At 39.9% G+C, this 26,874-nt stretch overlaps 2 protein-coding genes across 2 annotated transcripts; one reads left to right on the forward strand and one right to left on the reverse strand.

The window, feature by feature from the left end:
* Positions 1-1,296: 1,296 nt before the first annotated feature.
* Positions 1,297-5,349, forward strand: LOC101863655 (tenascin-R). The gene is made up of 3 exons (XM_005094435.3): positions 1,297-1,438; positions 1,968-2,134; positions 4,687-5,349. Exons 2-3 carry the CDS (start codon positions 1,992-1,994, stop codon positions 4,910-4,912), a joined length of 369 nt encoding a protein of 122 aa, XP_005094492.2. The 5' UTR covers positions 1,297-1,438; positions 1,968-1,991; the 3' UTR covers positions 4,913-5,349.
* Positions 5,350-7,922: 2,573 nt separating this feature from the next.
* On the reverse strand, positions 7,923-26,598 carry LOC101855933 (coiled-coil domain-containing protein 12). The gene is made up of 5 exons (XM_005094400.3): positions 26,421-26,598; positions 18,142-18,218; positions 17,374-17,435; positions 13,399-13,510; positions 7,923-9,066 (listed from the first exon to the last, which is right to left on the reverse strand). The coding sequence occupies exons 1-5, from the start codon at positions 26,564-26,566 to the stop codon at positions 8,975-8,977; spliced, it is 489 nt and encodes a 162-aa protein (XP_005094457.1). The 5' UTR covers positions 26,567-26,598; the 3' UTR covers positions 7,923-8,974.
* Positions 26,599-26,874: the final 276 nt, after the last annotated feature.

Here is a 26,874-nt window from a genome sequence, read left to right on the forward strand (position 1 = left end):
TTTGTTTATTTATTTATTTATTTATTTATTTATTTATTGTTTACTTATCAATTTGTGTTTATTATCATTTAGGGGAATGAGAGGTGAGAAAAATTAGATTCGTTTCTGAGCAGTTTTAATTAAAAGTGAAAGGACATCTTCTTCCGAGGTGAATATTCTGCTAAAAGTTCGGAAATGCTTAGTCTAGGCGGACGGTTGGTGGGTGCTTGATTATATTTACTTCCCGACTATTCATTCTTTTCAAAAGGCCTAACATTTCGAATTTCGATATATAGAATCAGAGATTCACTTCTCTGTAACCTTTACTCAAACTTAGAGAATGAAATCTTCCTTCAAGGCGAAAACATGTACTGGCGTCTATGGTGCAGCAGTTAGGCTTCTTGCCCTTGCACCAAGAATAAAAGTGTCCGAGTCCAGAATGGAACGCTTGGTTTCTTTTCCTTTGTTTGTTTAGGGTTGGGTTTTTCCGGGGGGGTTTTAAACGAGTTTCTCCGTCTGTCTTCGTCTGTATTATTTCCAATCCCAGTTGACTCTTTGCATTAAGGCAGGGGCGGCTCGTGAGACTAAAAAGTGGGTGGTAGGCGAGCACAATTAAGCTATTGCAGGCTGAAGATAGTCAAGGGCTTATTTAATGAGATGGTGTATAATTTTAGGATCTTTGAGTTGGTGAAGGAGGACCTCATGCTTTGATTTTCATTCTTTTTACTTGTCGCTTTGATTTTTAGAACTAAACATCAATTTTGTTCATCTTGTATTGGAACTGAGCAGCTCAAGTAATAACATTCATCACTTCACTACAAAACCACTCAAAGGCACAACTCATAGGACGGTGACACTTAATTATGTTACGTTCATCTCCCTCAGGTTCACGGTCACTGTCAGTTTAAAAAGTGGCCAGACAATGAACCAATCACAATTCACTTGAGCACTCTGCTGGATTGCTCCGGGACTCACATAATTCTGGCATAGAATAGTATACAGTCTGTCGCGTTTATTTTTAGACTGCCTACTGTGGGCTATATTTCGGCACTATTTGGCAAGAGCTCATTTGAGATGTGCCGTCTTATTAATATTAATGAACCTCCAAACTCGCTACAAGTGTCGTCATCGCTTGGGTTATCCAAAAGAGCGATTTATGGGTCAGGTTACACTGTTGAATATCTTATTATGTTAAGTTAAAGCACATGGACTTTGGCAAAATTTGGGTGGCACTGCACGGCCGTGCTTTATGGACGAACCACGCCTGCATAACGTGTTTAAGCAAAATCCTAAAAATCTCTCAAAAGCAAAAACAGTCATTTATAATTTATGATTTCAGAGGCGAGTGTTCGGCAACGTAAGCTTCCAGCAGGATTGGGCTACATACAGACGAGGCTTTGGTGACGTCACGGGGGACTTTTGGTTAGGCTTGGACAATATCCATAACCTCACGAGTCACGTTAGTTCATACATGGTTAAAGTTGTATGCTGTTGTTACTAGTTTTGATTACTCGTAGCTGCTATTATTGTAATTATCGTCGTCATCTTCTCTTTTTTTCTTGTTTCTGGTCTTCTTTGATATACCTTTTTTATAAAATAATTTCAAACAATATGGATTTTAGAAAGATGAAATACGTGTAATTTGTTAGAATAAACCTTTGTCTTTTTCAATACAGAAATTATTAGACATGTATATAACTTTTCTTCTTTTTTTCTGTGAGGATGTTGAAATTAGGTCTTTAAATTCTTTTCTTAGCTAGACGATCACATGACCCCCGCCTTTCCCCATGATCAGCACAATGGTTTAGGTCGTTTAGATCAAGTCGCAAATACTCACTGAGTCACTCACCCTTTTTCTAAAGCTCTGGTACATGTTAACTTGGAAGTCTTTACTCTTTCTCCGCTTGTTTTCCTCGTTGCCCCTTCATCACGTAAGATGTAAAACTAATAACTAGAAACAACATCGTCTCTCCCTTTCTATCCTTCAGAGCAGGCACGAACTTCGCATCGACATGACTTTCCAAGACACTACCTACTACGCCAGCTATGAGTTCTTTGAGGTGCTGGATGTGTCCACCCATTACCAGCTTCTGGTGGGTGGCTACACTGGTACAGCGGGGGATGGCCTCTGGTACCACAACAAAATGCCCTTCAGGTACCGCAAGAGATTCTTAAGAATTCTCGAATAAGGAGAAAGTGTGCCTTTTCGTGCAGAAGGAAAAAAAATGGCCATTAGGTAGAAAAAGACAGGTTCAGGTAATTCTTTATTTTAAAAAAAAGGAAACGCAAAGAAGATGCCTTTCAGTTTTACAAAAAAAATATACTGTTGAAATAGAAGATGTCTTTCACTTCCAGGCATAAAAAGATGCCTCTCAGGTACAAAAAAGATGCATTTCAAATATGTAAGAAAAGATGCAATTCTAGTACCCCCCCCCCCCTCCCCCCCCCCCAACCTAAAAAATGTGCCTTTAGTTGAAAAGATGCCGTTCATAGACATTCAGGTAATAACTTAGGGATGTTTTTCAGGTACCATGGAAGATGTCTTTCATGTTCAAGGAAAAAAGGCTTTTAGTTGAAAAAAGTATCTCACTGTCAGGAAGAAGAAATCTCTTGAAGGTACAAAGAAAGAAGTCTTTCGTTTATGAAACAAAGCCATTGAAGTGCAAAAATATGCCTTACTTTCAGGATTGTTCCAAGCAACCATAACCAATGATGACGATGAGTCTTTCTTTTTCAATATTGTTCCCACGATAAACAAAATGATAATGTAAATGAGTTGCTGTTTTGTGCTTGTTTGGGGGGAGAAAAGTAATGAATTGAAACAAGCCAATGGTGGTCATTTAGCCGCATTGGAAAGAAAAGCAGGATAGACGGAAACAATAGAGCGAAACAAAAAAGGCAAGACCTACTACCAATTCCCCTTCCAATCACCAAACCCGCTACTCTTTCTTTGCCTGTAATGTTTTTTGTTTTTGCTTTTGGCCAGTATTTTACGTGCTCGCAACTGCATACGGTCATATGAGCGCACGGGACACATTAACTTAGCATCTTCAGTTGGTAGGAAATTTTGAATTTTGCCTACTCTTATCGATTTTGGACGATCAAAGGATCTTTAACGTGCGCAACTTGCACACGGGTCCTCCGAGATTTTTCGCCCTAGTCCGAGAAGGCTAGGAGTAGATCTTCCTTACCATTAGATCAGGGGTGTGGCTGAAAGAAAGAAAGCAGTAAGAAAGAGCCAGGGAGTAGCAGTAGAAAGGCTACAAAAAGAGTCAAGAGCCCAGAGGAGGGGGCAAAGGAGGTGAAGGGGTGGGGTTCAGAAAGTGAAGGTGAAAGCAGACGACAGAACATTGCTGCTAGAGAGAAGGAAAGGAGGTGAAAGGAGACAATTTTTAGAGAAGAAGAATTTCCTTCGCTATATATGAAGAGAGCCCCCTGTATTAATAACAACAACCACAACTTGATCTAATCAATAATTATGTAAACGATGTAATATTGTCTAGGTTGAACGCCCCTTGCAACACTGTTCGGGGGGGGGGGGGGGGGGGGGCTCTCGTGGCCTAGAGGTTAAGGTGTTGGCCTCTCATTCAAAAGGTCCCGGGTTCGAATCCGGGTAGCGACCGAAAAATTTTCTTCTCTAAATTTGTCTCCTTTCACCCCATTTCCTGCTCTCTTGCAATGTTCTGTCGTCTGCTTTCGTCTCCTCTTTCTGCCCCACCCCCCTCACCTCCTTTGCCCCTTCCTCTGGGCTCCTGATTCTTTCTGCAGCCTTTCTACTGCTACTCCTTCGCTTCTTCGTGCTGCTGTCTTTCAGCCACACCCCTGATCTTCTGGTAGGAAAGATCTACACCTAGCCTTCTCGAACAAGGGCGAAAAATCTCTGAGGGCCCGTGTACAAGTTGCGCAAGTTAAAGATCCCTTGGTGGTCTAAAATCGATAAGAGTAGGCTTCGGCCGCCACCCGGGCAAAATTCTAAATATACTACCAACTGAAAATATTAGGTGTGACCCGCGCACTCATATGACCTTATGAAGTTGAGAGCGCCGTAAAACACTTTACAAAAACAAAAAACACTGTTCGGTTATTTAAATACACTGTAGCCCAATCTAGAATGTATCGTCCATCTCCGATAGGACTGGAGTCAAATGTGAAAAACGTTTGTAAAGAGCCTTTTTCCGAAGACATAACGCTATGCTGAGCTGAACCTCAAACCCCTAACCCATAAGTTCATGCCAATGAGTCCAAGGGCTTGTCCACTAGATTACCGACGCCATACATAATAATACATGTAGTGGTAAGTATTTTTTCTCGTATTTGCGACCAACAACCAACCATAAATAATGATAGCGAGTGTCTATTTTTTCTCCTTTTATTTCCAGCAACCATAACTAGAACTAACTACATGTAATGGCTCCTCAAAATCACTAGGTTCTATCTGCTCAATATCTAGTTTTGAGAAATTCCTCATCAAATTTTTCTAGCTTCACAGTACAGTGTGTTAAGCTTTTTAGAATGCAATTCACTTTGAATATCTTGAAATCGACTCCGAATGTTCTTACGATTTTCATAGAACAGACAGAGCATTTGGTTTCTGACCTCATGGTCTTAATAACTCAAAACGGTCAAAAATGTCAGATAGAACTTTGCAATACTGAGGTGGCGCAATAATGATATAGAGGTGACTCTTTTTCCCCCTGTTGTTCCCAGCACTGAGGACCACGACATCGACCACTGCGACTGTAACTGTGCCGAAGCATACACAGGGGCCTGGTGGTACAAGAAGTGTCACCGCTCCAACCTCAACGGCAACTGGTCTAGCCCGGTGAGAGGACAGGGTGTGCACTGGTTCCTTCTCACCTCCAACAACGACACGCTGAGTTATGTAGATATGAAGACTCGAAGATGGAAGCAATCGTCAACAACGTTAATTTAAGTTGTGTAGATAGGAAGACTGGAACATGGAGGCAGCCTTCAATAAAGACACATTAAATTATGTAGATCATGATGACTTGAAGATGGGGGCGTCTTTCAACGATAAGTTAAGTGAACATGAATTTGCAGAGGGGATGTCCAACATTTGAAGCAGTCTCATGACTTTCACAATTCATGAATTATCAAGACTGGATATAAAAAGTTCAATGCAGTTTGTCTTTCCTCAAGTGTCTTGATTTCAAACATTATGGAGAGGCACATCAATACAATTATTGTGATTTAGTGTTTGGAAAAAGCAAGAAAGATAGAGAGAAACAACTGAGGGAAAGAAAAGAAATAAAACCTACCAGTGGTGCCCTCCAAACAACTTGGCACTGAAGTGGTTACATGACATAATTTATGAGTATACCCAAGTCTGGACGCATGTAAAGTTCAATGCAGTACATGTATATATATATATATATATATATATATATATATATATATAGATAGACATATATATATATATATATTATAGTCTAAGGTAGAAGACCAGGAGACAGGTGCACAATTTTCTTCAGACTCGTTTCACAGTAAAACATTACAATGGTCGATCCATTTGAAATAAATAATGTATTTAAATACACTGTTTAAACACATTTTTGGTTATAAAAAGTCTTTGAAGAACATGTTGTCTCCATTTTTGTTTTTGGAATTTAAACGCATTCACTCTGATAAGAAAAATACTAATTTAGATAAAGAAAAAAATAGCCTGATTGTGGTTATTCAAGAGTTACATTTCTCTCAATTTTGTATAAACTTGTCCGTTTAAGTCTTGTGTAGAAAGGATCATTTCTATAGGATAGATCATTTTAAATGTCCGTAACTTTAAAGCAGAGGAAAGCTAGAGTCACAGCTCAAACTACAGTGGAATCCTGTTATAACGAGAGGGGGGATCGGTACGAAATGTCCGTTATAGCAGGATTCTCGTTGTAAGGGATCCAGTAATAAATTCAAAGGAAATAATAAAGTAGGCCTAATCTATGAGTTTGGTGTTCTGTTTATTTTTACTTTTTGGTATCTCCTCTGATGATGGCTTTGTTCAACATGGCCTCTAGGTCTTACTTGATCAAAAATTGAATCAGGTTTCTTTCTCTATCTAGCATTAGCGATGTTGACAGCTGGGCGTTGACTATCAGAACGAAAGTTCTCCTGGCTAACTCGCCCGCTGCGTTTTCCCCCACCCCACTACACCTTGTGGTGCGTTCCCGCGTCTGCTTGCGCACGTCACACATTCACTCCATGATCCGTCTCAGCACTATGACCTCTCCATCCACGTGTCGGAGAAGTGAGAGGCATGATAGGCCTAGATAATCTACACTAGGCTGGCCTATAACTATCAGGCAATGCGTTCTGCTTCACAACTGCTTGTGTGCGCATGCCCCTCCCTTCCCACCCATTCGCTCTGGCCTTCATCGTTGGCACACATGGGCTCTCCCATTCTTGGTTTCGCTTGATCACCAACAAGTTTCTCAACTGGCGTGGTTTTCATCAGGTATAAATGGCCTTTGGGTTGTTCACAGCAGCAGCAATATTCCGCTATAACCGACTCGCGCGTTTATCTGATTGCGCTATAGCAGTATTTTATTTACAAAGATAAAGAAGGAAAAAAACGGGGTTTTAGAAAATTGTCTTTATAACAGACTTCTCGTTACTCCAGGACTCGTTATAAGTGGACTCCACTGTATTTTACTTTTCCCCTTGACTCAATTTATTTTATCATATACAGCACAGTATAGGACGGATAGCTCAAATTTGTCGGTGCCAGCCTCAGTAGTTCGAGGGATACGTAGTTCAAAGGATATCTTACAAAGATAAAGAAGAAAAAAGTGGCAGGACGTAGGACATGCATTCCGAGCTCTCTGTGGAGATCCCAACCATGTTAGACCAGTATCCCCGTGGCAAAGTGAAAACTTAAAAAAATACAAGGGAAGGGCTCAAAATAGTTATAACGTACCGATGGGGGGTGGGGGGGGGGGGGGGGGGGGGGGGGCTACACCTGACGGCTATCTCACTTATTAGCGGACCAAAATTTTACAAAATTTCACACACTTAACTTAAAATCCGCAATCAAATTTGAGAAAAACGTTTCGTTTCCATGGATACGGCAGCAATAAGGGATATCGTTGACATGTCTTACGTAATGAATACGCCACTTATTGCTCATGGAATTTGTTTTTTTGCATACGTGTTAACAAACATTAGATCTAAAAATTTGTCTGTTGTTTTTTTCCTAAACAAATTAGAACATCTTTTATGATTTTTTTTCCTGAGGTAGTATTCAAATTTGCAAAAAATCCGTGAAAATCCACACTCCAGACATCACCTACAAAAATCTATTCCATATATAAAAAAATTCAATGTAAAAATTTTTAGTATTACATCTTCTCTTCATTCTGTGAAAATTTCAAGAAGATTGGATGAAAAATGGTGGAGTTGTTAAAAAAAAGTATAGAGAAAAATCGCGTTTTGAGAAACCAGCCGATAATGGAAAATAAAATATTGACTTTATGAGGAAATGGCAGTGACAAACATGCCCGTATGAGAAGAAATCAGGTTTTTGGGGGTTCTAATGCGATGAAATAGTTGTAGGGGAGGCTGAGGAAGCTAAAAATGCCTACAACTCAAATTCCATATCTTGAGCCGAATTGGGCCTTCTAGGATGTAGCCCCCAAACCCCCCGCCCCTAAATGACCAAAAACTGTTGTGTACTTGTGTGTATCCAAAGCATTGGCATAGAGACTTGGATTCCAAGCAGCATCTTCACTTTTATCTTCTCATAAATCTCTCTTTTTTTTTTAAACAAACCCAAAAACCCATAGATATATATAGGTTCAATTCATCTTCTCCTTAGCAAATAATTTGTTTGTTCAGCATGCTTTGTTTAAAATTGCCCAAAACTGAACAGGTACTCATAAAATATTCAACAATACACTTAAATTCCAGTTATAATAAACCTGCAACAACACAAATTGAGCATCAAATGATTTATTTTGTTTTAACCATGGCAAAAATCAACAAAATCACACATTAGTCAGTACAGAACACAGCTGCTGCCTTAAGACACAAACCTCTCCTGAACACATACAAAACAATCAGCAACATACCCTCGTCATCTTTACACATAATCATTGTCCAGTCAAAGGCAGCCCCTTGCATACCTATGGACTTGTTTTTTGTACCACAAATGTGTGTAATTGACAAGTACACTCCAGTGGTTTCAATGGAAAAAATCTTGTACCAGAAGGCTGTATCTATAGGAATCTGGGCTGAACTGACTTTTGACAGATTCAACTAATGAGAAAATATTCACACCATACCATCCTAGTATGGCACAGATATAGATCTAGTACATTTGTATCTCAATCTGGATTTTTTTTTTTTTATTACCAATTTGAACAAAGTCCAAACCCTTCATACTTCAACATGATATAAACTCAACAAAAGATGTGACAAACAGACATGACAAATTATTTTGGCGACTATAAAAAACAGATTTTGTGCTCCTGACAGAGTTAAGTCATTATTAGGTGCAACAAAATGGCATTTCAAATTCAAAGGTGAAATATTTGATTCCTGATCAGGACAACCACCTGAGAAGAAATATACCTCTGAAGGAGAAAAATCAGGAAATGCTCAGATTGAAACTTTGAACTTCCAAGTATGGGCCAAGTTAGTAACCAGCTGAGCGCTTGCACCAGATATGGAGCATAATTTCATTACATCTCAATGTCTCTCTCTTTCATTGTCTGCATGTCTACCTCCCTCCATTTAACTCCCTCCCCCCCACCTCCTCTTTTTCTATCTCAGAATCTAACAAGGATTTATACAAAAAAATTCCCCCCACACACACCACCTACACATCAGATACACACACTATACATACACAACACACCCACCACACATACATAACTCACACCACAAATATACAACTCAACCCCCATACATACAACACACACCCATCACATGTACAAACTCATGCACACCACACATACAAACACACATACACCACACACATTGTCCATCAGTCTTCATCCCCAGCTTCCATCCGGTTCTGTTCGGCTCCTACACTGACCATGGAGGCCAGGTCTTCCTGGCTGGCCTTTAACCTTTCACCTGCAATAGTTCAAAACAACAGACATTAATTAAGCAGGATTAATGCAAAACTACTCAGTCACCACATCACTTTTAAGAATAATATGTGTCGCGACGCGGTGAAATCAGGCGCTCGGCTCATCAGTTTTGGGGCATATGAGTTATTGGTATCAGTGAAGTAGTCTCCGCCTCAGATCCCATCGCCTACGATCCCGGTTCGCTCAAGATCCCGCTGTTTTAAGAAAACAGAATTTTTACTATACAAAAGTCACCCCTCACCTCAGACTGAAGATCCCGCTCTGATTCACTCTGAAGGTCTACATACGGCTAAGATCCCGCATTTCAGATCATAATTTGCGGAACAAAAACCCGGGCGGGACAGCCGATCCAATAAACTGTCCGTCGCGTCAAAGATCAGCCACTATCGTGAATGTGATCACATACACGTTGTAAATCTCGATGAAGCGATACAATGTTTGCCCCAGACGGGATCACACCGGGGTGTGAACTGACGGACATGTTTGTTTTCCCCGAACATTGCACTCACACCTGAGCTCTCCCCCTAAACGTACACCATTCGCTGGGTGGGTAGGGTCTATACGTTCGCACCAGGCGGGATGACATTGAACTGTGAACCCTTCCCTGACCATTGCAGAAGTTGTCTCTACTCCCGAATTTGCGAGACAGACTGAATTTTAATTGGTGTGTTCACAACGTATAGGTGTGTAATGACAAAGGCGGTTTGAGGAGGGGGGGGGGGGGGGGGGGGTGGGACTCAGTCAAAGATGGAAAGCTATGAATTTTCGACAGGTAAGGGGGAGGGGCAACAGGATAAGCGTAGATCTTGACACTCATGATAGCAGGGTTGGGTTGATTTAAATCAGTTGATTTTTAAAAATTTAAATCAACTTGATTTTTAAAATAAAAATCAGTGATTTAAATCATTTATTATTTTTAATATTCTTATTCAGTTTTTACATATTTCAACATTCAGAATTCCTTTCCTAGGTTTCATAAAACAGATATAAGGTTTAGTAGACTAGATCTAATATACAATCATGCTTAAAAGTCTGCTTTCCCTCCTTTCACGGTAAAATAATACAGTACTCAATTAACTTTTTTTCCCATAATTGAAATCATAACTAGGTTGATTTAAATCAGTTGATTTTCTTTATTTTAATCAACTTGATTTTTAAAATTAAAATCAGTGATTTAAATCACTTTTTTAAAATGTATTCAGTTTTTACATATATTTAAACATTCAGAATTCCTTTCCTTGGTTTTATAAAACAGATATAAGATTTAGTAGACTAATATAATCAAGCACTTAAAAGTCTGCTTTCCCCCCTGTCACTGTAAATTTGTAAAGTAATACAGTATTCAATTTGCTTTTTTTTCATAATTGAAATCAGGGTTGGGTTGGTTTAAAATCAGGTCGATTTAAATCAGTTGATTTTTTTTTTTATTTAAATAAAACTCAGTGATTTAAATCACTTTCCCAAAAAATTTTGTTCTGTTTTTACATCTTTAAACATTCAGAATTCCTTTCCTTGGTTTTATAAAACAGATATAAGGTTCAGGAGACTGATATAATCATGCTTAAAAGTCTGCTTTCCCCCCTGTCACAGTACATGTAAAATAATACAGTATTCAATTTATTTATTTTTTCATAATTGAAATCAGGGTTGGGTTGATTTAAATCAGGTCGATTTTTAAAATTTTTTAATCAACTTGATTTTAAAAATAAAACTCAGAGATTTAAATCACTTAGAAAAAAAATGTATTCTGTTTTTACATCTTTAAACATTCAGAATTCCTTTCCTTGGTTTTATAAAACAGATATATAAGGTTTAGTGGACTAATATAATCATGCTTAAAAGTCTGCTTTCCCCCCTGTCACTGTAAAATAATACAGTATTCAATTTACTTTTTTTTCATAATTGAAATTAACATTTTCTTTTTCTTTTTAGACAAACACAAGCGCGCACACACACACACTGTAATAAAATGCAAGTTTATCTATACATAATTACCCCCCCCCCCCCACCCCCTTCCTTTTAAACTGATATTTTCTTCATTTTTCTGTAGCCACAATTCACTGACATAGCAAATTAAGGCTTTCTTTTGCAGTTGCTTACATTAATCATTAGTTAAAATAAAGACAATGCATTTTGCATTATAAGAACATACTTTTAGCCATCAAAAATCCCAAACTGTGTGGACATTTTTTTTTTAAATAAAAAAAAATCCGATTTAAATAAAAAACATCTGATTTAAATTTTAAAAATCGATTTTTTAAATTTTTCTTTAAAAAATCAAAAAAATCACCAACCCTGCATGATAGGATAAAATAAGTAAAAATGGCACGCCTCATCCCACTATGCACTGTGATAGGTCATCAAGGTTAACCACTCTTTGCTCGCCATACGTCATAAACCCACCAAGCGGTCATGTCAGTGTATTTTAGAGTGGAGGGAGACCATTTTACCAATTGTGAGCCTTAGCATGGGTCCCCATAGATTCTTCCCTCGGTTCGTCGGGTAAGATCCCGGTTCCCCTAAGATCCCGCATTTCCTTGCTCCCGAGCACTAGGATCTTAGGCGGAGACTACTGTATCATCTTAAAGGTTGTTCATTTTGCTAGCTTTCGATGAAAAAATATCCTTTAACCTTGAATAGAAGTCAACATATTTGCGATTGAAGAAGGTGGGGTCACCTCGTTTGAGAAGTAAAATTTTGGTGAGACTTCCATAGGCCAAGAGTCCTTGGAAATTGCAAATCTACATATTTTGTGCTGTAAATCAACAGTTTTCCATAAAATCCACACATAAATGAGTCTTTGAATGAACATATAAGGTGTTCAGCCCAAAAACAAAAATTCAAGAAAAATTCCAAAGTTGTCAAAAAATGCCGATTTCACCGATTTCATTGTTTTGACGATCACCTGACTTCACCAAGATGCCTCACATATATTGTCTCTTAACATGAGAAAACAAAGTAGTCAAATAGCATCTGTATAAGAGACACCATATGACACACAAAATCAAATAAAAACACTGCAGACTTAGTAGGCCCTTTCACTTGTGAATTTTTATAAAGATTTCTGTTAGAAAGGGGTTATCACTTTAAAAAAAAACCCCACATACTACAGCATTGGATAAGATCTTGATCAGAAATTCCTTGCTGAAAAACTGTTGGTAGTCAATACAAGCAAAGGCAGGACTGCATGACCAAATCAGATTGTTGTATTGTGTTGTTTCAACAAATACGTAAAAGGATGTGACTTAAACTTTCTGATCACACAAAACAGTTTAGCTAATTCACCTAGCTATTAATCAGTGTCCTTGTTGATATGATAGCTTCTGAACATTTTACTCCTTTCATGATATCATTGAGTGGAAAATAGCATCAATCATAGCAGAAAGACAGAGATATTCAATAAAATTGACTTCTCAGAAGGGGAATCTCATTCACGTCTTTTGTGAGCAACAGCAAAGAGCCCTACCATTACACTCCAGATGCTAGTCTTTGTCACAAGTGGGCAAACAAGACCAGAATCTCGAAATGTCTCCCATGCGATGATATTCCAACAAATTGTGAAGTTCAAGCACTACTGCAGCACCATCTGTGCATTCTCTCATTGCTTACAGAAAAAGGGTGGGCACGTGTTTAGAATAAGTTGTTGTGGGTAGTTCAGATGGCACTGTTCAGCGAGTTACTTTTAGTAGAGGTTTTACGGCATCTATTATTATAGTAGAGCGTTTTACGGCGTTCGCAACTGCATAAGGTCATATGAGTGCTTTACGGCATCTGTTCAGTGATGACAGCATATGCGCTTAACTAACATGTGCTAGAGAATACTAGTTCCAGAGGGTGCAAGAAAGGTATGACAAAAACGGCACTGTTCAAATATGTTAGAAATAGTAAAGTATGTAGGCTATGTGTTTGGGAATGAAGCCCCCTTCAACACAGTAGAGTTATTCATGGGGCAGGACTTCTCATTTAACATCCACCACTGATCGGAACGGTAAGTGGCTGGGAAGTCATAAAACCTCGCCTTAAAACCCACATTTTAAAAAACCAAAGCTTCTAGGGACTTGATCAAGGCCATCCGACTGATAATGCAAACTGAGCCATTGGTACAACTAAACAGCAGAGTATTTATCCAAGTAAAAAAGAAGCATATTGACATGGCAATATTCATTTAGTATCAAGAGAAAGAAAGACACCAACAGACAAAAATGGTGAGTGAGAAAAGGAGTAAGACTTACGAAAGGCACTCTTTAACAACCCGCTAGCAAAGTAACTTTGATGAAGTAAAAATCTACTACTACAACAACAACAGCCCACTCACGTATGAGTTCTGCAATGGCTCTCTGTGTCCGCCGCTCCAGCTTTTCTAGTTTTTTGCTGACATCACGTTTCAGATCCCAATCTGGCTTCCTCGGAGCCAGCTTGTCAAGGTCCTGTTGGTGCAAAAGAGACAGATTTGTGAAACTTGCATCAAAACTTACCAGCAAAAATGGGCTAAAACTCCAGTGTTTTAGCTTTAGCTGTTGTAAGAGTTATAAATGACACGGTGTAAATTTATGTCATAAAAGTGCTGAAGATTAGAGGTGTTACTAAAGAGTAACGTACAATAAAAAAAAAAGGAGGAGAGATAAGGATGACATATATTTGATAGGGAAAGAAGGAGCAAACTACAAGTGTAGTGGCATGAATGTAAATCTCACAACAATACAGAAATCACTGAGCAGTCTCTTGTTTGTTTGTTTGTTTTAGTAGAGATTTTACGGCGCTCGCAACTGCATAAGGTCATATGAGCGCCAAGGGGTGGATGTCAACAGAGAAGTCCTTACAGGGAATCAGACTTACTCTGCTTACCTCTCTATAAATAGCTTCAACAGCACAAAGTCTGCTTCAACTATCAAGGCACCCTGGAAATAGCGGGTCACTAGAGAATGACAAACATAAAAAAGAAGTAGAGGGAAATGCTATAGTACGGATAAGGAAAGAAAAAGCAGCAATCCCCTGTTCTAGTTCAAGCACAGTTATGAGCATGACATTGTGGAATCAGCCCATTTACAATTCTACAGAGCATAAGAACGAGAAATGTCCCCCCTTTGGGAATGGCCTAAAGACACTTTAGTCAGAGGCACTGCCCCGGGGGGTGTTTGTTTGTTTAAGTACAAGGTAGCACATTGCGGTAACAGACCTGCCACTCTATGAAACCTCAAAATCAGGATCTCAGGGAGAAAAAATCGGGATTTGGTGAAAAAAATCAGGATCAACAGCAAATCACCAAGGTGACTGTCAAAGCTGACTTAAAATTTTTCCAGGGGTGTCCATAAATAATGCATAAATTCCTTGGCCTATATCCTCTGTGAGTCTTTCTTTGTTTGCGTGTGAGTGTGTGTGTGGTGTGTGCGTGTGTGTGTGTGTGTGCGTGCGTACATGCGAGTTATCATTATTTTTTGTAAATCCTGAAGCATCGCGTCAAGCACTCCTTCCTAGTCCAGGTGTCTATAACCCAACCCCCCCCCCCCCCCCCTAACCAATAAGTCCCGAATACATGAACTTAAGTTGACCCCATCAACGGACGGTCCCCGACACGCAGAACTCACACGGTGATGATAGGTCACGTGACGCGAATGCGCGATTCAAACAATTTTACTAACTGCGCGTTCACACCAAACACTCGGATGAGCGACAGTCGCTCTACTTCTAGAATAACGACAGCGGCCGACCGACCAAATGTACCAACAAATCTCTTATCCCTCATGTGTTCAGACTAAAGCAACAACAACGGCCGTATGTTTGTCTTGTCAGCGCAGTTACATGTAGTTGTGTAAGGGTTAGAAAGACTGTGGCTCGTCCGAGTGTTTGATGTGAACGCGCAGTTACCAGACCTCGGACAAGGCTTGTTTTGAAAGTAACAGCGGAACTACGAAGATTATCGATTATTAAATGTCCCAAATTGTAACAGTTACCAGGCTATCATCGGAGAATTCTGAGTGCGGGCAAAGATCACACACAACTTGGGGCGAGTCAACTACTAAATGCGGCATCGATATTTCGGGAAATAGTGCTTCGAGTTCCTACTGACAAAAAGTTCAACGGGTGCTTCCCACGATAAAGGAGAAGGCAGAGCAAGTTTTTAGAAAAATCCAGCACAACAGCAGACTGGGACAAAAAATCAGGATACACGCGATCGAAATCGGGAAAATCGGGATGCTTTAGATTTGGGGCAAAAAATCGGGATATCCCGACTAAATCGGGATGAGTGGCAGGTCTGCGGTAATAATGGTTGCTGAGTGCAGAGAAAAGCAAGACAAACAGACAGGAGCAATAGAGGGAAAGAACTGAAGTAAGATCTACCTGCAGCACCCTCCAACCATTCAGGCGCGGTCACTCTGAATCTCATATCTGAAAAGACTGCAAAATTCACTAGTTCTAAAACATAAAAGTAGATGCTTTATGCTCCTATAGACACAATTTTAGATCATTTAGGAGGCAGGCAACTGCTTCCATGTTTGTTAGGGCCTACCCTGGCAGAGAAAGACACAATATCCCTGTAGACGTGTCAATAAAATATCTCCCTATTTGGGGATAGAAGCCATGTCTTCTGTGTGCAGCACAGATGCTAGTCACTTGGTGTTGGGTTGAAGTATAAGTTGAGTTAGGACAATGAAAACCAAATTTTGACACAACAAATCATGATGCATAGATAATGAAGTTAGACAGGAAAAACAAAAAGCAGACCGCACCACAGTACTGCACAACCATCCTGCACAAAACTTGGTGCAGTGATAAGCCACTCCAAGACAGGCAATACTATCCCATTACTAAAGTCATGAAAAAAACCCAGTAAGTTAACTATTTTGTCAGGCAACAAAAAACATCTTGATAAAAGTCAATTTTTTTTAAATTGCTAAACCGAAAGCCTGATCAGTTACCCTATTTGTGTGAACAAATCAAAGTGAAACTAACTAGTTTTTTAATAATTTAGAAATTACATTTCAGAAGAACTCTATTTCAAAATGGTTATGCCGACAGAAATTTTTTTTTTTTTTAAATCGAATCTGCTGTGAATAAAAAAAAGGTGCTTTGTCAGCTAACTGTAGAACAGTAATTTGTACTAAGAAAAAGGCGGAGAGTAAGCCTACGAGAAGTGAAGTATGTAGACCTTATTTAATTCAGGGAATAGGGAAAAAAACAGGTAGAAGAAGCAGATGGACAGCAAAGAAATAGCACCTGGCAATGACATCTTCTCGATCAAATACAAAGGCAATTCGGAGACAGGACCTTCAAACAAAACAAAAAAAGTGATTCATCTCAGCAGTATGAAACGGCAAAGAAAAGTGACCTTCAGCACACACTGGGAAGTAGGCAGACAGAAACAGAGCACCATCGACCAGACTTATAAACATGCCTCAGAGAAGACATTCATGTTACAATGGAATTCGGATTTAACGTGCTCGGATTCAACGAGAACTTGGATTCAACGAGAGGAGATAGTTTCCACGTTTTTTTTCTTCTTTAAAATCAATAAAAATAACCTGAATTCAACAAGCACTTAAATCAGCAAGATCGGATTCAATGAGGTCGCTTCCAGGGGGAACAGCCCCGACAGACGTGGCTTTGCATATTTTTCTCCCAGAACGAACTTTACCTATTCCTGAAAACCATCCATTGCACCTGCATCGTGAACTATTGCTCACTTAGCCGATTGAATGCGACCAATCAGCGGCCTTTTTTCATACCAACACATGTGTTGTTGGCACACGCACATGTATACTCTGGCGTGTGTCGGGGTCGGATGGGCGGCCTGCACACGTGTGACACTGTGGGTGTGTCGGGGAGGGGCACCAGCGGTCCAGGCATTGAACGTCGCAGATACAAACGCATCAAAGAGTCTTTCTTTTCCCCTCAGGAACTGATCATTATTATATAAGCTAGTATTGACGTAGATCTATGAAATGAATTGAGCGTTGGTCTATGGAATCAAAAGTTGCTGTGTGCAAGGCTCTACACAGCAACACAACTTTTTGTCAAACAATCGAGATGACACAGGCCTGCATTTGAACGAACTGGTCTTTTTTTAAACACAGCTCATAATATGCAGGCATTTCAGGCACTACTTGTTACTTCTCTTTACACATTATGTGCTCTGTGCCTGTAATAATCTGCACATAACCTCGTGTTTGCTATAACGAACACTCAGATTCAACAAGGATTTAGGTCAGGCCCGGCGACCTCGTTGAATCCGAGTTCCACTGTATGAGAATTAGTTCACAGACTCTCCACACATTATATAAGTAGCCCTTACCACTTCAGAAACAACATGGTCCGTCTTTCCTGCATCCAGCTGGTCCTTGATTGACATGGTAACTGTACGATGAAAAGACAGGACATTTTAACCATTTTACTAACTTGTTTGTTAATTTGATCAAAGACAAGCATGTACAACAACATTGGTCATTTAGTGCAGGGAACAAGATTGACTGGTAGATAGAAACTACAGAGGAAGAGAAAAGAAAACGGACCTACGAGTGACACCCTCCCACCACTTACATAACAAAAATGGTATGTTTTAAGAATTTCATAAAAATAAAAGCACAAAAGTCTAAATGGTTATAGGTGAAATTTTTTTCTGTAGGCAGTCCGCAGGTGTTGCAGACCGGCCGCCACATCCTTTCAGAACATTATCAAATTTGGAACAAGATAGTGTATCAAAATTAAGAAAATGACTCAAGATTAACTCTTTTTCTTAAAGTGCTGGATTTTGAAGATGACAAAAATAAGAAGTATTTTTTACAAAGATTGCATCAATATTGTCACAAAGAGGACAGACAACTGTCAGTTTTGACTAGTAATAGGCCCCTAACTAGCACAAAACAGATTAAATTTTGCAACAAATATCTTCATCACTTCAAAAGTAAGGAGTTTATTTTTCTCTGAATTAATTTTTGTGTGAAATGTGGATTCACTGTCTGTAACCAAATACGACAAGACGTTTCATATTTCTGCTTTGAGAAAACGAGTAACCTCCAGAAAAAGTCTGCATTTGTATTCCATTAGCGGGTAAGACACTCACTGTCTGATGCCTGTGCTGCTGGTTTTGCTTGTTCCTTAAGTGAATCATGCTCTGGCTTGTAGCTCCGGAAAGTTGGTCTGAAAGAATACATTGAAATGAGTTTAGAAGTCATTGTAATTCAAAACATAATTCAAACTCGATGATGAATCAAATTATTTTGGACTGTACTGTTGGGTTGGATCAGCCCCCTCCCCTCCCCTCTTCACGAACTGAACTTTTTCACCAGACCCAGACACGTAACCCTCCTGAATAATTCCACCAGCCTACTTAATATTTAGCCTGGCTTAGCCTTTATGTGATTAGATTGACTTCAGATACAGTGGAACTCGGATTCAACGAAGTGGCAACCAACGTAAGTCAACTCTATTCCAAGAAACCGTTAATCGCACTAAGTCTAACACTGTGGATCATTACATGCTTATTAGCCTAGCCTATTCACGGCGTCCGAAATTCCGTCTCAGCAATCTTTTAGTTAGTCCGGGCCCCCCGCGGTAGGCCATAAATTAGCGGCAGGTGACCTGCAATTTCACGCGTCAAGTCAGGGATTGACCGGGGTCAACTCGTGCACAGCGCTGTCCTATCTTGTCCTTATCAGAACGCCTTTCCCCCCCTAATTTCATGAGCCGTAAAATGATGCTCACTGTACCCCTAGAATCTATTTCTTCACAAATTCCGCTTCGTCTACGTCTTCTTGATATCTTGTGAAAGTTTCAACAGTTTTCATTGATTTGTTTGGGAATAATAACAGTTTTAAATTGTGAGTGTTAAGTGATCGGAAGCGCCGATAATAATGTTATCTCTTCAAATTTAATTACAAATCATTCGAGAATGGAACGATGGTCTTTATTTCTGTTTGCGCGGTGTGATAGCCATCAAATCATATTTTCTAATGATGTGAATTTTGTTTTTCCAGCACTTTGCAGTGACTGGCTATCAGTTAGTGAATTGTGTTCCTAAGTAAAAATCGTTAAACTGCAATGGGCCAGTCACACATATGAGAGGCATAGAGTCTCTGAATGGACTTTGTCGGGTGTGTTGGTGTTTAAATTTAACTGTCAAACAAAAAAAAGTGCAGAAAGCCCCGATTATGTAAGACAATGGCAGGAGATATTCTCTTGATTTATGGGATTGATGTGAGGGACGAAAATGAACAGTTGTATTCCGCTAACATTTGTGTCAAGTGTTTTACCGCGATTTCAACTATCAAAGGGAGATAGGGTGTTACGTCACGTCAATTTATGCTGCAAAAAAGCAGTTGACACTAGTAGGTACATGTGGTGTGCGTTTGACAATAGCAGAAATATGAATTCCTTCTCCGTTTTGTCGGTACCGCTTAGGTGGCTGCATACAAAGATCAATTTCAAGCTAACATCGTAAAACACCCCAAACATACTTCCCTCCATCCCCATGTATGCAAGGAACTAACAAACACAATTTGTACAGAAACAAGAAAATACTCCGTCGAAACTGCAAAAATTGAGGAGGCAAAAGGAATGGAAGCAATATTCAATCTTCTCAATGAAAGATTTAGCCATGTTCACACTGCAATATCAAATCTCAAACCAGTCGAACGATTTTCACTTCCACAAATCTTCTTAGCAATCGACAATTACATGTCCGCATTCAGACGCTATTTCCCCACAAAGTTATCCCAAAGCCACACATATCATAGCAACACTGTATTCCACACATACAACAACACATGTTTGCTCTCGGGCTTTTAGGAGCACAGGACACAGAAAGCAGCTACCAAGAGATCTCAAAACTGGAAGCCAGAGCACGAAGGATCTCAAACCAGATAGACATAATGCGTTTTATTTTTGTGTCGCATCTCCTGCAAATAGCTCCCTCATTGCGTGCTGCTGGATATGTTTAGAAAGAAAAATTGTATAAATGTATACTTTTATTCTGTACATGTTCATTTCGTGAAAAGAAATCGGTGCTGTATATTGAAGATACGTCAGTATATCATTATTCAGGAGGATACACATTCCATTGGATACAAAAAGTCATGAATGCAGGGAAGCGTTTTGGCTATCATGCTCATGACAAGTTCCATGTTCGTGCTGGAAACAAAATTTTGAGTGAGTCAATTTCTAAACACATTGTCCTGTCTTACGTGGCAGTTTTGTAAATATTTATCGTTAGGCTTATAAGTTATTATTAGCCATTCAATATGTGTTTGTTGTTTTGACTAACTATAAATAGACATACATTTTAAGAGCAGCTAACTCAAAAACGTGAGCAGCCATGGTATTGCTATTTCGTACCAATAAAGAGGTTTAGTTGCTTTCTCTAAAGAACAAACTTGTGTTCACGTATGATATTTTTTTTGGGTGTAAGACGATAAAACCTGTGTTGAAAAATTCATTTCACCGGCTACCGACGCAGGTAGTGGGAGGGCGGGTTAGTGACCTCTGGGTGACCGGCCCGCCGTGACCCGGTCACTCCATCGCCGATCCAACTAAAAGAGCGCTGTCTGTACGCCGTGTATTGTGTACCTTTTATAATTTATGTGTCAGATCAAGAGTTTCTTTTACACCAACAGTTAACATGCACATGAGACATGACAAGTTTTAGTGTGTGCAGGGTCATGAGAGGTCAGACGGGTGGTAGTTAGTGTGTGAGTTTGTGGGGATTTTTTGGAGGATGGGCTGTAGGCACAACAGTTTCTGGTACGAGGAGTCAGCAGAGATACAGACGCATCACAATCATTTATCTCCCCCCCACCCCACCTGCTACTGGTCAATGAAAGGCAGGCTAGTCTAGTAAGTTTTCATAATAAATTGTGCGCTGGTCTCTGTAGAAACAGACACTGCGGCTGAATCATTTGCCTTAAAATTGCTAAGTAAGCCCTCCAGTACGCAACTTGTTGCTCACAATGCAATAACGAACGACTGCCATTATTCCCACCCCTCTGGTGGGAATATAAAAATATTTTAACCCCCCCCCCCCCATGGGAATAAAAGAATAAAAGAAAACTAAATGACCTTAATATGTCCTTGTGAGCCTTCCGCCATTTTTTGACTAAGGTGTGTGTGTTGTGCGCAGGATTTAGTTTATTTTCATTTTCATATTTTTGGCCTTTTTCCTTGCTTTCAATCAGATTCATATGATAAGACAGAAAACATTCAAAAGCTAAAAGTGATATCTTTTCCAGTTAGCATTAAATTAGCACTCTCGTTTGAATGTGCTCAATAGCCTATTTCCAGGCCCAGTATAAAATTGTAGAGGCGTACTAGATTCTAGATCTAGACCTAGGTATTAGATCTAGATCTAGTACTTAAATCTGCCAGTGGAAACACGTCTAATTCTCACCAGGTTAAGAGGTCAGCCTTCAGCCTGCATTACATCTTACTTGTTACTGTAAAACTAGATCTAGATAGATAGATCCTAAATCCACTAGAATCTCGACTTTTTGTACAGCTCTCGCTCAATAGTCTTGTAGGCTTACCTAAATGTTGCCATAGGAAAGATGAGAAGTGACCCAACCCAGGTGGAAATTTTTAAAAATCAATCCCACACCGGGTGGGAATACTCACTTCCATACGATCACTCGGATTCAACAAAATCAAAGGTAAGGCCCGACGAATATTCGGTTTCACAGATTCAGTAGTGGAAGAAATCTCTTGACTTGAATTTGAATGAAAATGAAGAATGGAAGCCAAACTCAAGTGGCAAACTGAGTAGACTACTCTGACTTATTTAATAACTTTCTCGGCTATCTGCAGCCCGTCAGCCATGCTCTCAATCTGATTGGTTGTGGTCAATGTGTTATGGTTCCAATTTTGACGGTTTGGTAACTTAACCCTATCCGTATGTTGTCACTGTTGTGTTTTACTATCGTATCCATACGACATAGGGAACTCTGTGCCACCACTTTCCAAAGAGGAAATTTACTCTGCCAACTATACGCTTTGCATTTCAGTCTGTCAAAAATGGTTTATCGAGAAATACTGAAAGTTTCTAAGAGATCTTCGTACTAAATATTCTAAAATGTGAAGAACACAACCCCGGGGGTACAAAATGACCCCAGGGTGTAGGGATAGGGGTTAAAAGATTAAAGGTAGAGATCTAGAGATCTAGAATCTATTAAGGAAAGAAATAAAATTTCTTTTCGATTATCAGTTCATTTAGAAATTATTAGCCAACAAGTGTTCCGTTACAGCCTTATGTCTGCAAATAATTCATCAGATTGATAAGAGATAGTAATCTAAAGATGAATTGAAATATCACACGCACACCACACACATACAGTCATACACACACACACACACGCACATACACACAATGAATCATTAATTCTTTTTTAAAGTTCAAGACCGAGAAGAGAATGATTAGAAGAGAATCTCAGAATGGTCTGAAGAGATCAAAACATATGACAATGAATATATAGAGAAGAAATTATAATCTAAGAAACAAGCTGGTGGATGGGACAAAGGGGGGAGGAAAACGGGATGAAAAAGGTTGAAGGAAAGAACCTCCTAGCTAGATCTAGATCTAGGCTTTTAGTCTTTTAGACTGAAGGAGAGAGGTTAGATAGATGGAGAAAGGAGGAGGAAACCTTGATAACCAATCAGAGCATGGCTGACGGGCTGCAGTTAGCCGCTAGTATAACTTATTAGATCTAGATTAGATTCTACATCTAGATCTAGAATAATTATAATACGGCCGCTATTAGCCATCATTAAATTTATAATTTAGTGACTATTTCTCGGAACGCTCGAGAAAATAAACTTGATCTCTATTTCTCCTAACGGTTTCCGCTTTCGAGACTTTTTGGTTATTAGCGAGATTTAGGCGTCATCTATCATTCTCATTCTGCCATTCTGCGAGGACTGGTAAGAAGCGTTCTTAGCATCGAATTCAATTTCTAGAGCTAGATCGAGAGATTTTTGAATGTCTGAAAATTCAGATACTTCAGTTGTGGTTGAGGCAACGTTCCTGGACTATTACAGAGATGCCAACCACAGAAAACCGAAATGAGTATTGGGAAATATGAAAATGTGTATTTTCAGGCGAAAATGTGTATTCCCCACGACCGACCGACCGACCAGTAGGCTAAAACAGCACCTGGACATGGATGGCTGGTGCCTCTATAAATAAATCATTGATGGTCGACCAACCAGTAATAGTAAAATGTTCAGGGTGTCCAGCAATATTTCCTGAAAAAAAAAATTACTAGCTCACCAGCTCTGAAAAGGGAGCACACACGCGTACAGTTTATAATACATGTATCCAGTCAACAACATGTCAGCGTTCAATGTTGTACTGGGGTCTTGTTTGACTTAAGTATTTCAGTCTATTATATAGTATTTTCCTCTCATTATTATTATATAAAAAACAAATCCTGTTTTGAGGGTTCGGAAGGGCCTAGAACAAGAATTTCGACTATCAAGAACCAGTCTGGGTGTCATGATTCATATTATGAACTGACAGACTCAAATTATTGCTCAAACTCAGAGAAAAGCAATAACTTGAATGGCTTAAGTAGACCCATGCACTGTGAGAGTTGTAACAACTGTGGTAGGGCAAGATGCAGTGACACTGAAAATCTGCCAGTCTTGAACAGAAAACTACAACATACACTGTAGGTATAATTTACTATCACCAATCCAAGTAGGTATAATTTACTATCACCCATCCAATGAAACGCGAACACTTTATTTCAATAACACAGACTTGCAAAGTATGAGGGGTCCCGATTCCGTACATGGCCTGCACCAACGAGCGCTTTGCAGAAAGCTCTAATCAAAATTCTGAAAAGTGCTTCCAGTTTTTGTCCTCTGGTGTTGCCTTAAACCCCCGATAGTATCTTAAACCCCCCAAAAAATCAATAATCTCCTCCCCTATTCCATAGTCATATACTTCGCAAGGCCGTTACTCCCACAAAGACGGTCTTTGCTCACACGATGCTGCATTTATTTGTGATGCGAATGCGCACAGGGTCAGTGACCGGTCACGATGGCGAGCCAGACAATCTAAAAATCGGACGACGCTTGTATTTTCTTTTCTTTTTTTTCCACAAGTGACAGCACAGCGACGAGTCAGAGTATTACATTTTATTTGAACTGACAACTGCTGGCAAACTTCTCGGTGGTAACGAAAGCGAAAGTAGATCTTGATTTTCCCGATCGAGCCTCGGTGTCACATACGCTTCCGCCTGCCGCCATAGCTGCCTTTTCGAGTGAAAGTGAAACGTACTCTCCAGACGGGGAAAAGATGAACGAATATAATATCACGATCGCGACCGGCAATACTGACCACATCGGACTTGGTTTTCAAATATTCCAGTTCTGCGATACTGATACTATTTTGACAAAAGATGGGACCTGAGTTAATTAAGTTTACTCGCCCAAGCTGAATCTCGTAGTTTTCGCATTCCAGGATGCGTATTTTTTCATGAAAAGTCGTATTCGCATATTTTCGGCCAAAAATCGTACTAAAATACGTAAAATCGTACTGGTTGGCATCTCTGCTATTATATACTTCATTTGAAAATGCCTTCAAAAGGTACTACGAGAAGTCATCCCTAAAGCAAACTTTAAAATCCTTCACTTCATGTAAACAAAAATAAAATCCCTCCACCCCCCTCCCCCTCACGCCTCGTTCACACCTTACTTTTACACATGATACACACACACACACATACACGAACACTCACACACACCATACACGCGTGCGCGTGCATGGGCCCTCCGATCGCAAATTATCACCAAATCTCGAGATCGGAAACCGTTTGGGGAAAGGCAGTGTCAATTGCCACCGAGTGGCGCGGTGGCAATTGACAAAATTGACTTTTTGTCAATTGCCACTGAGTAAATTGGAGCTCGTCCAATGAATTAGTTGAGAAAAAATTGACCCATTAGACACACATTATGTATTTATAAATAGAATAATGCTAAAGGCTAAAGATAGTGTTGTTTTCAGACTTGACACCGCTTCACTCGGTGGCAATTGACAAAAAGTCAATTATTGTCAATTGCCACCGCGTCACTCGGTGGCAATTGACGCTACCTTGGAGAAATAGAGTTCAAGTTTATTTTCCCGAGCGTTCAGAGAAAGAGCCAGCCTTAAAATAGGTTCTAAGGAAGGACTTCCGTAACGAGCGACCACCCCATCAAACACAAAAGAAGAGGCCTAGACCTAACCCTACCCGTACCCCTACCCCAAGCCCTCAACTCTGCTCTGTCTCATAGTGGTTGCTCGTTACGGAAGTCCTCCCAGTTCTAATACGGTCGTAACTAACTTACGACGGTCCAATCTTGGTAGATGAAGATCTGGAAGGACTTCCGTAATGAGCGACCACCCCATCAAACACAAAGAAGAGACCTAGACCTAACCCTACCCCTAACCCTAACTCTACCCCAAGCCCTCAATTCTGCTCTGTCTCATAGTGACATGAAAGTGGCTATTCTCACCCGCCCGGAAGTTCTCGCAAGATCAACTCCTCCCCTCTTCTCTCTCTCTCTTTCTGAATACTGTCTATCAGTGTGGACGATCAAATTGACCAAAACAAAGTTAAAAAATGATGTTAAAACAAAAGTAAATTAATTTGGTTGTCTACAAAGATGCTACGGCTATTTAACTTTTCGAATCGAGCCGAACTATGCGGGTCGCCATTTTGTTTTGCCCGGAAATTCTCGCGCTACTCCTCTCTCTCTTTCTCTCTCTCTCTCCACTGCCCACAGACAAAATTGTACGCTTTTAGTAGGCTACAGTTGTAATGGAACGTTTGTTCGCGGCACAGAATTCTACAATTTTTCTGTTATCACAGTGTAGAATTCTGTGGTTTAGGGTGAACGCAAAATTTGGTGAACGCGCACCGGGTGAGAATAGCCACAAGACTCACCTGCACTATTCGGCGCTTTTTCGGTAGTTCCCACCCCACTTATTTGATAGAGCCTGACCTACATCTAGATCTATAAACGTTTGATTCGCGGCAAGCTAAGATGTCAAACCTAACAACTGCAAAACATTAAATTGTTGTAAAATTCAGGGGGGCATGCCCCCCTGAAACCCCCTACCTTGTTTTTAATAGGTCAGGGGGGCAAGCCCCCCTGAAACCCCCCTACTCTTGGTACCAAATCCGGCGAATAACAAATGCGGGGTGGGAACTACCGAAAAAGCGCCCACTATTCTCACTCCGGGTGAGAATAGAGGTGGCCTAGAAATCTAGTGACATAGTCACAGTCTATAATACTATCATAGTGGTCGCTCGTTACGGAAGTCCTCCCGAAGATCTATTATAACTAGATTCTAGACAGATTCACTCATACCTAGGGAGTCTTTCTTTCTCTGTTGTGGAATTTCCAGGTTCGTCTTGGTCAGTATTATCATTTTGTACATTGCGTTTCTCTCGCAAAGCCTTGAGTCGCTCTTTCCGCTTCAAGGCTTCATCGTTCAATGTACCTACCGCCGCCATGTTGTATCTCGATCTGCGACAGAATAACCTCCCTTGTCTCTAAATTAAAAAACAAACGCTTTCTCTGAAGTAAACAAAATAAAAGTGAACGCTCAGGGATTAGAAGCATGCTAATTTACCCGATCTTTTAGTGCTATAAAAAAGTAACTAAAAACTCCATTAAGAAAGAAGCAATATTAAGCTATTTAACAGATAAAGTTTTTTGTTTTAATCTGCTCCAACACAATCAGTAAAAACTCCATAGGCCTACGCAAACTTTTTTTTTTAAGGATAACTAAATTGAGGGACAGAAAAGAGCATGCCTTTAT

This window comes from Aplysia californica, unplaced genomic scaffold, assembly GCF_000002075.1.
Source record: "Aplysia californica isolate F4 #8 unplaced genomic scaffold, AplCal3.0 scaffold00081, whole genome shotgun sequence".
In the NCBI taxonomy this organism is placed as follows: domain Eukaryota; kingdom Metazoa; phylum Mollusca; class Gastropoda; order Aplysiida; family Aplysiidae; genus Aplysia; species Aplysia californica.

Excerpts from the sequence above, each read along its gene's own strand:
- LOC101855933 (XM_005094400.3), bottom strand. The coding sequence starts at position 26,566 with ATGGCGGCGGTAGGTACATTGAACGATGAAGCCTTGAAGCGGAAAGAG. Across the intron at positions 18,219-26,420 it reads GAGAAAGAAAGACTCCCTAG|ACCAACTTTCCGGAGCTACA; the intron begins GTATGAGTGAAT and ends GTATTCTTTCAG. Across the intron at positions 17,436-18,141 it reads AGCAGCACAGGCATCAGACA|TTACCATGTCAATCAAGGAC; the intron begins GTGAGTGTCTTA and ends TTCATCGTACAG.
- LOC101863655 (XM_005094435.3), top strand. The coding sequence starts at position 1,992 with ATGACTTTCCAAGACACTACCTACTACGCCAGCTATGAGTTCTTTGAG. Across the intron at positions 2,135-4,686 it reads CACAACAAAATGCCCTTCAG|CACTGAGGACCACGACATCG; the intron begins GTACCGCAAGAG and ends TGTTGTTCCCAG.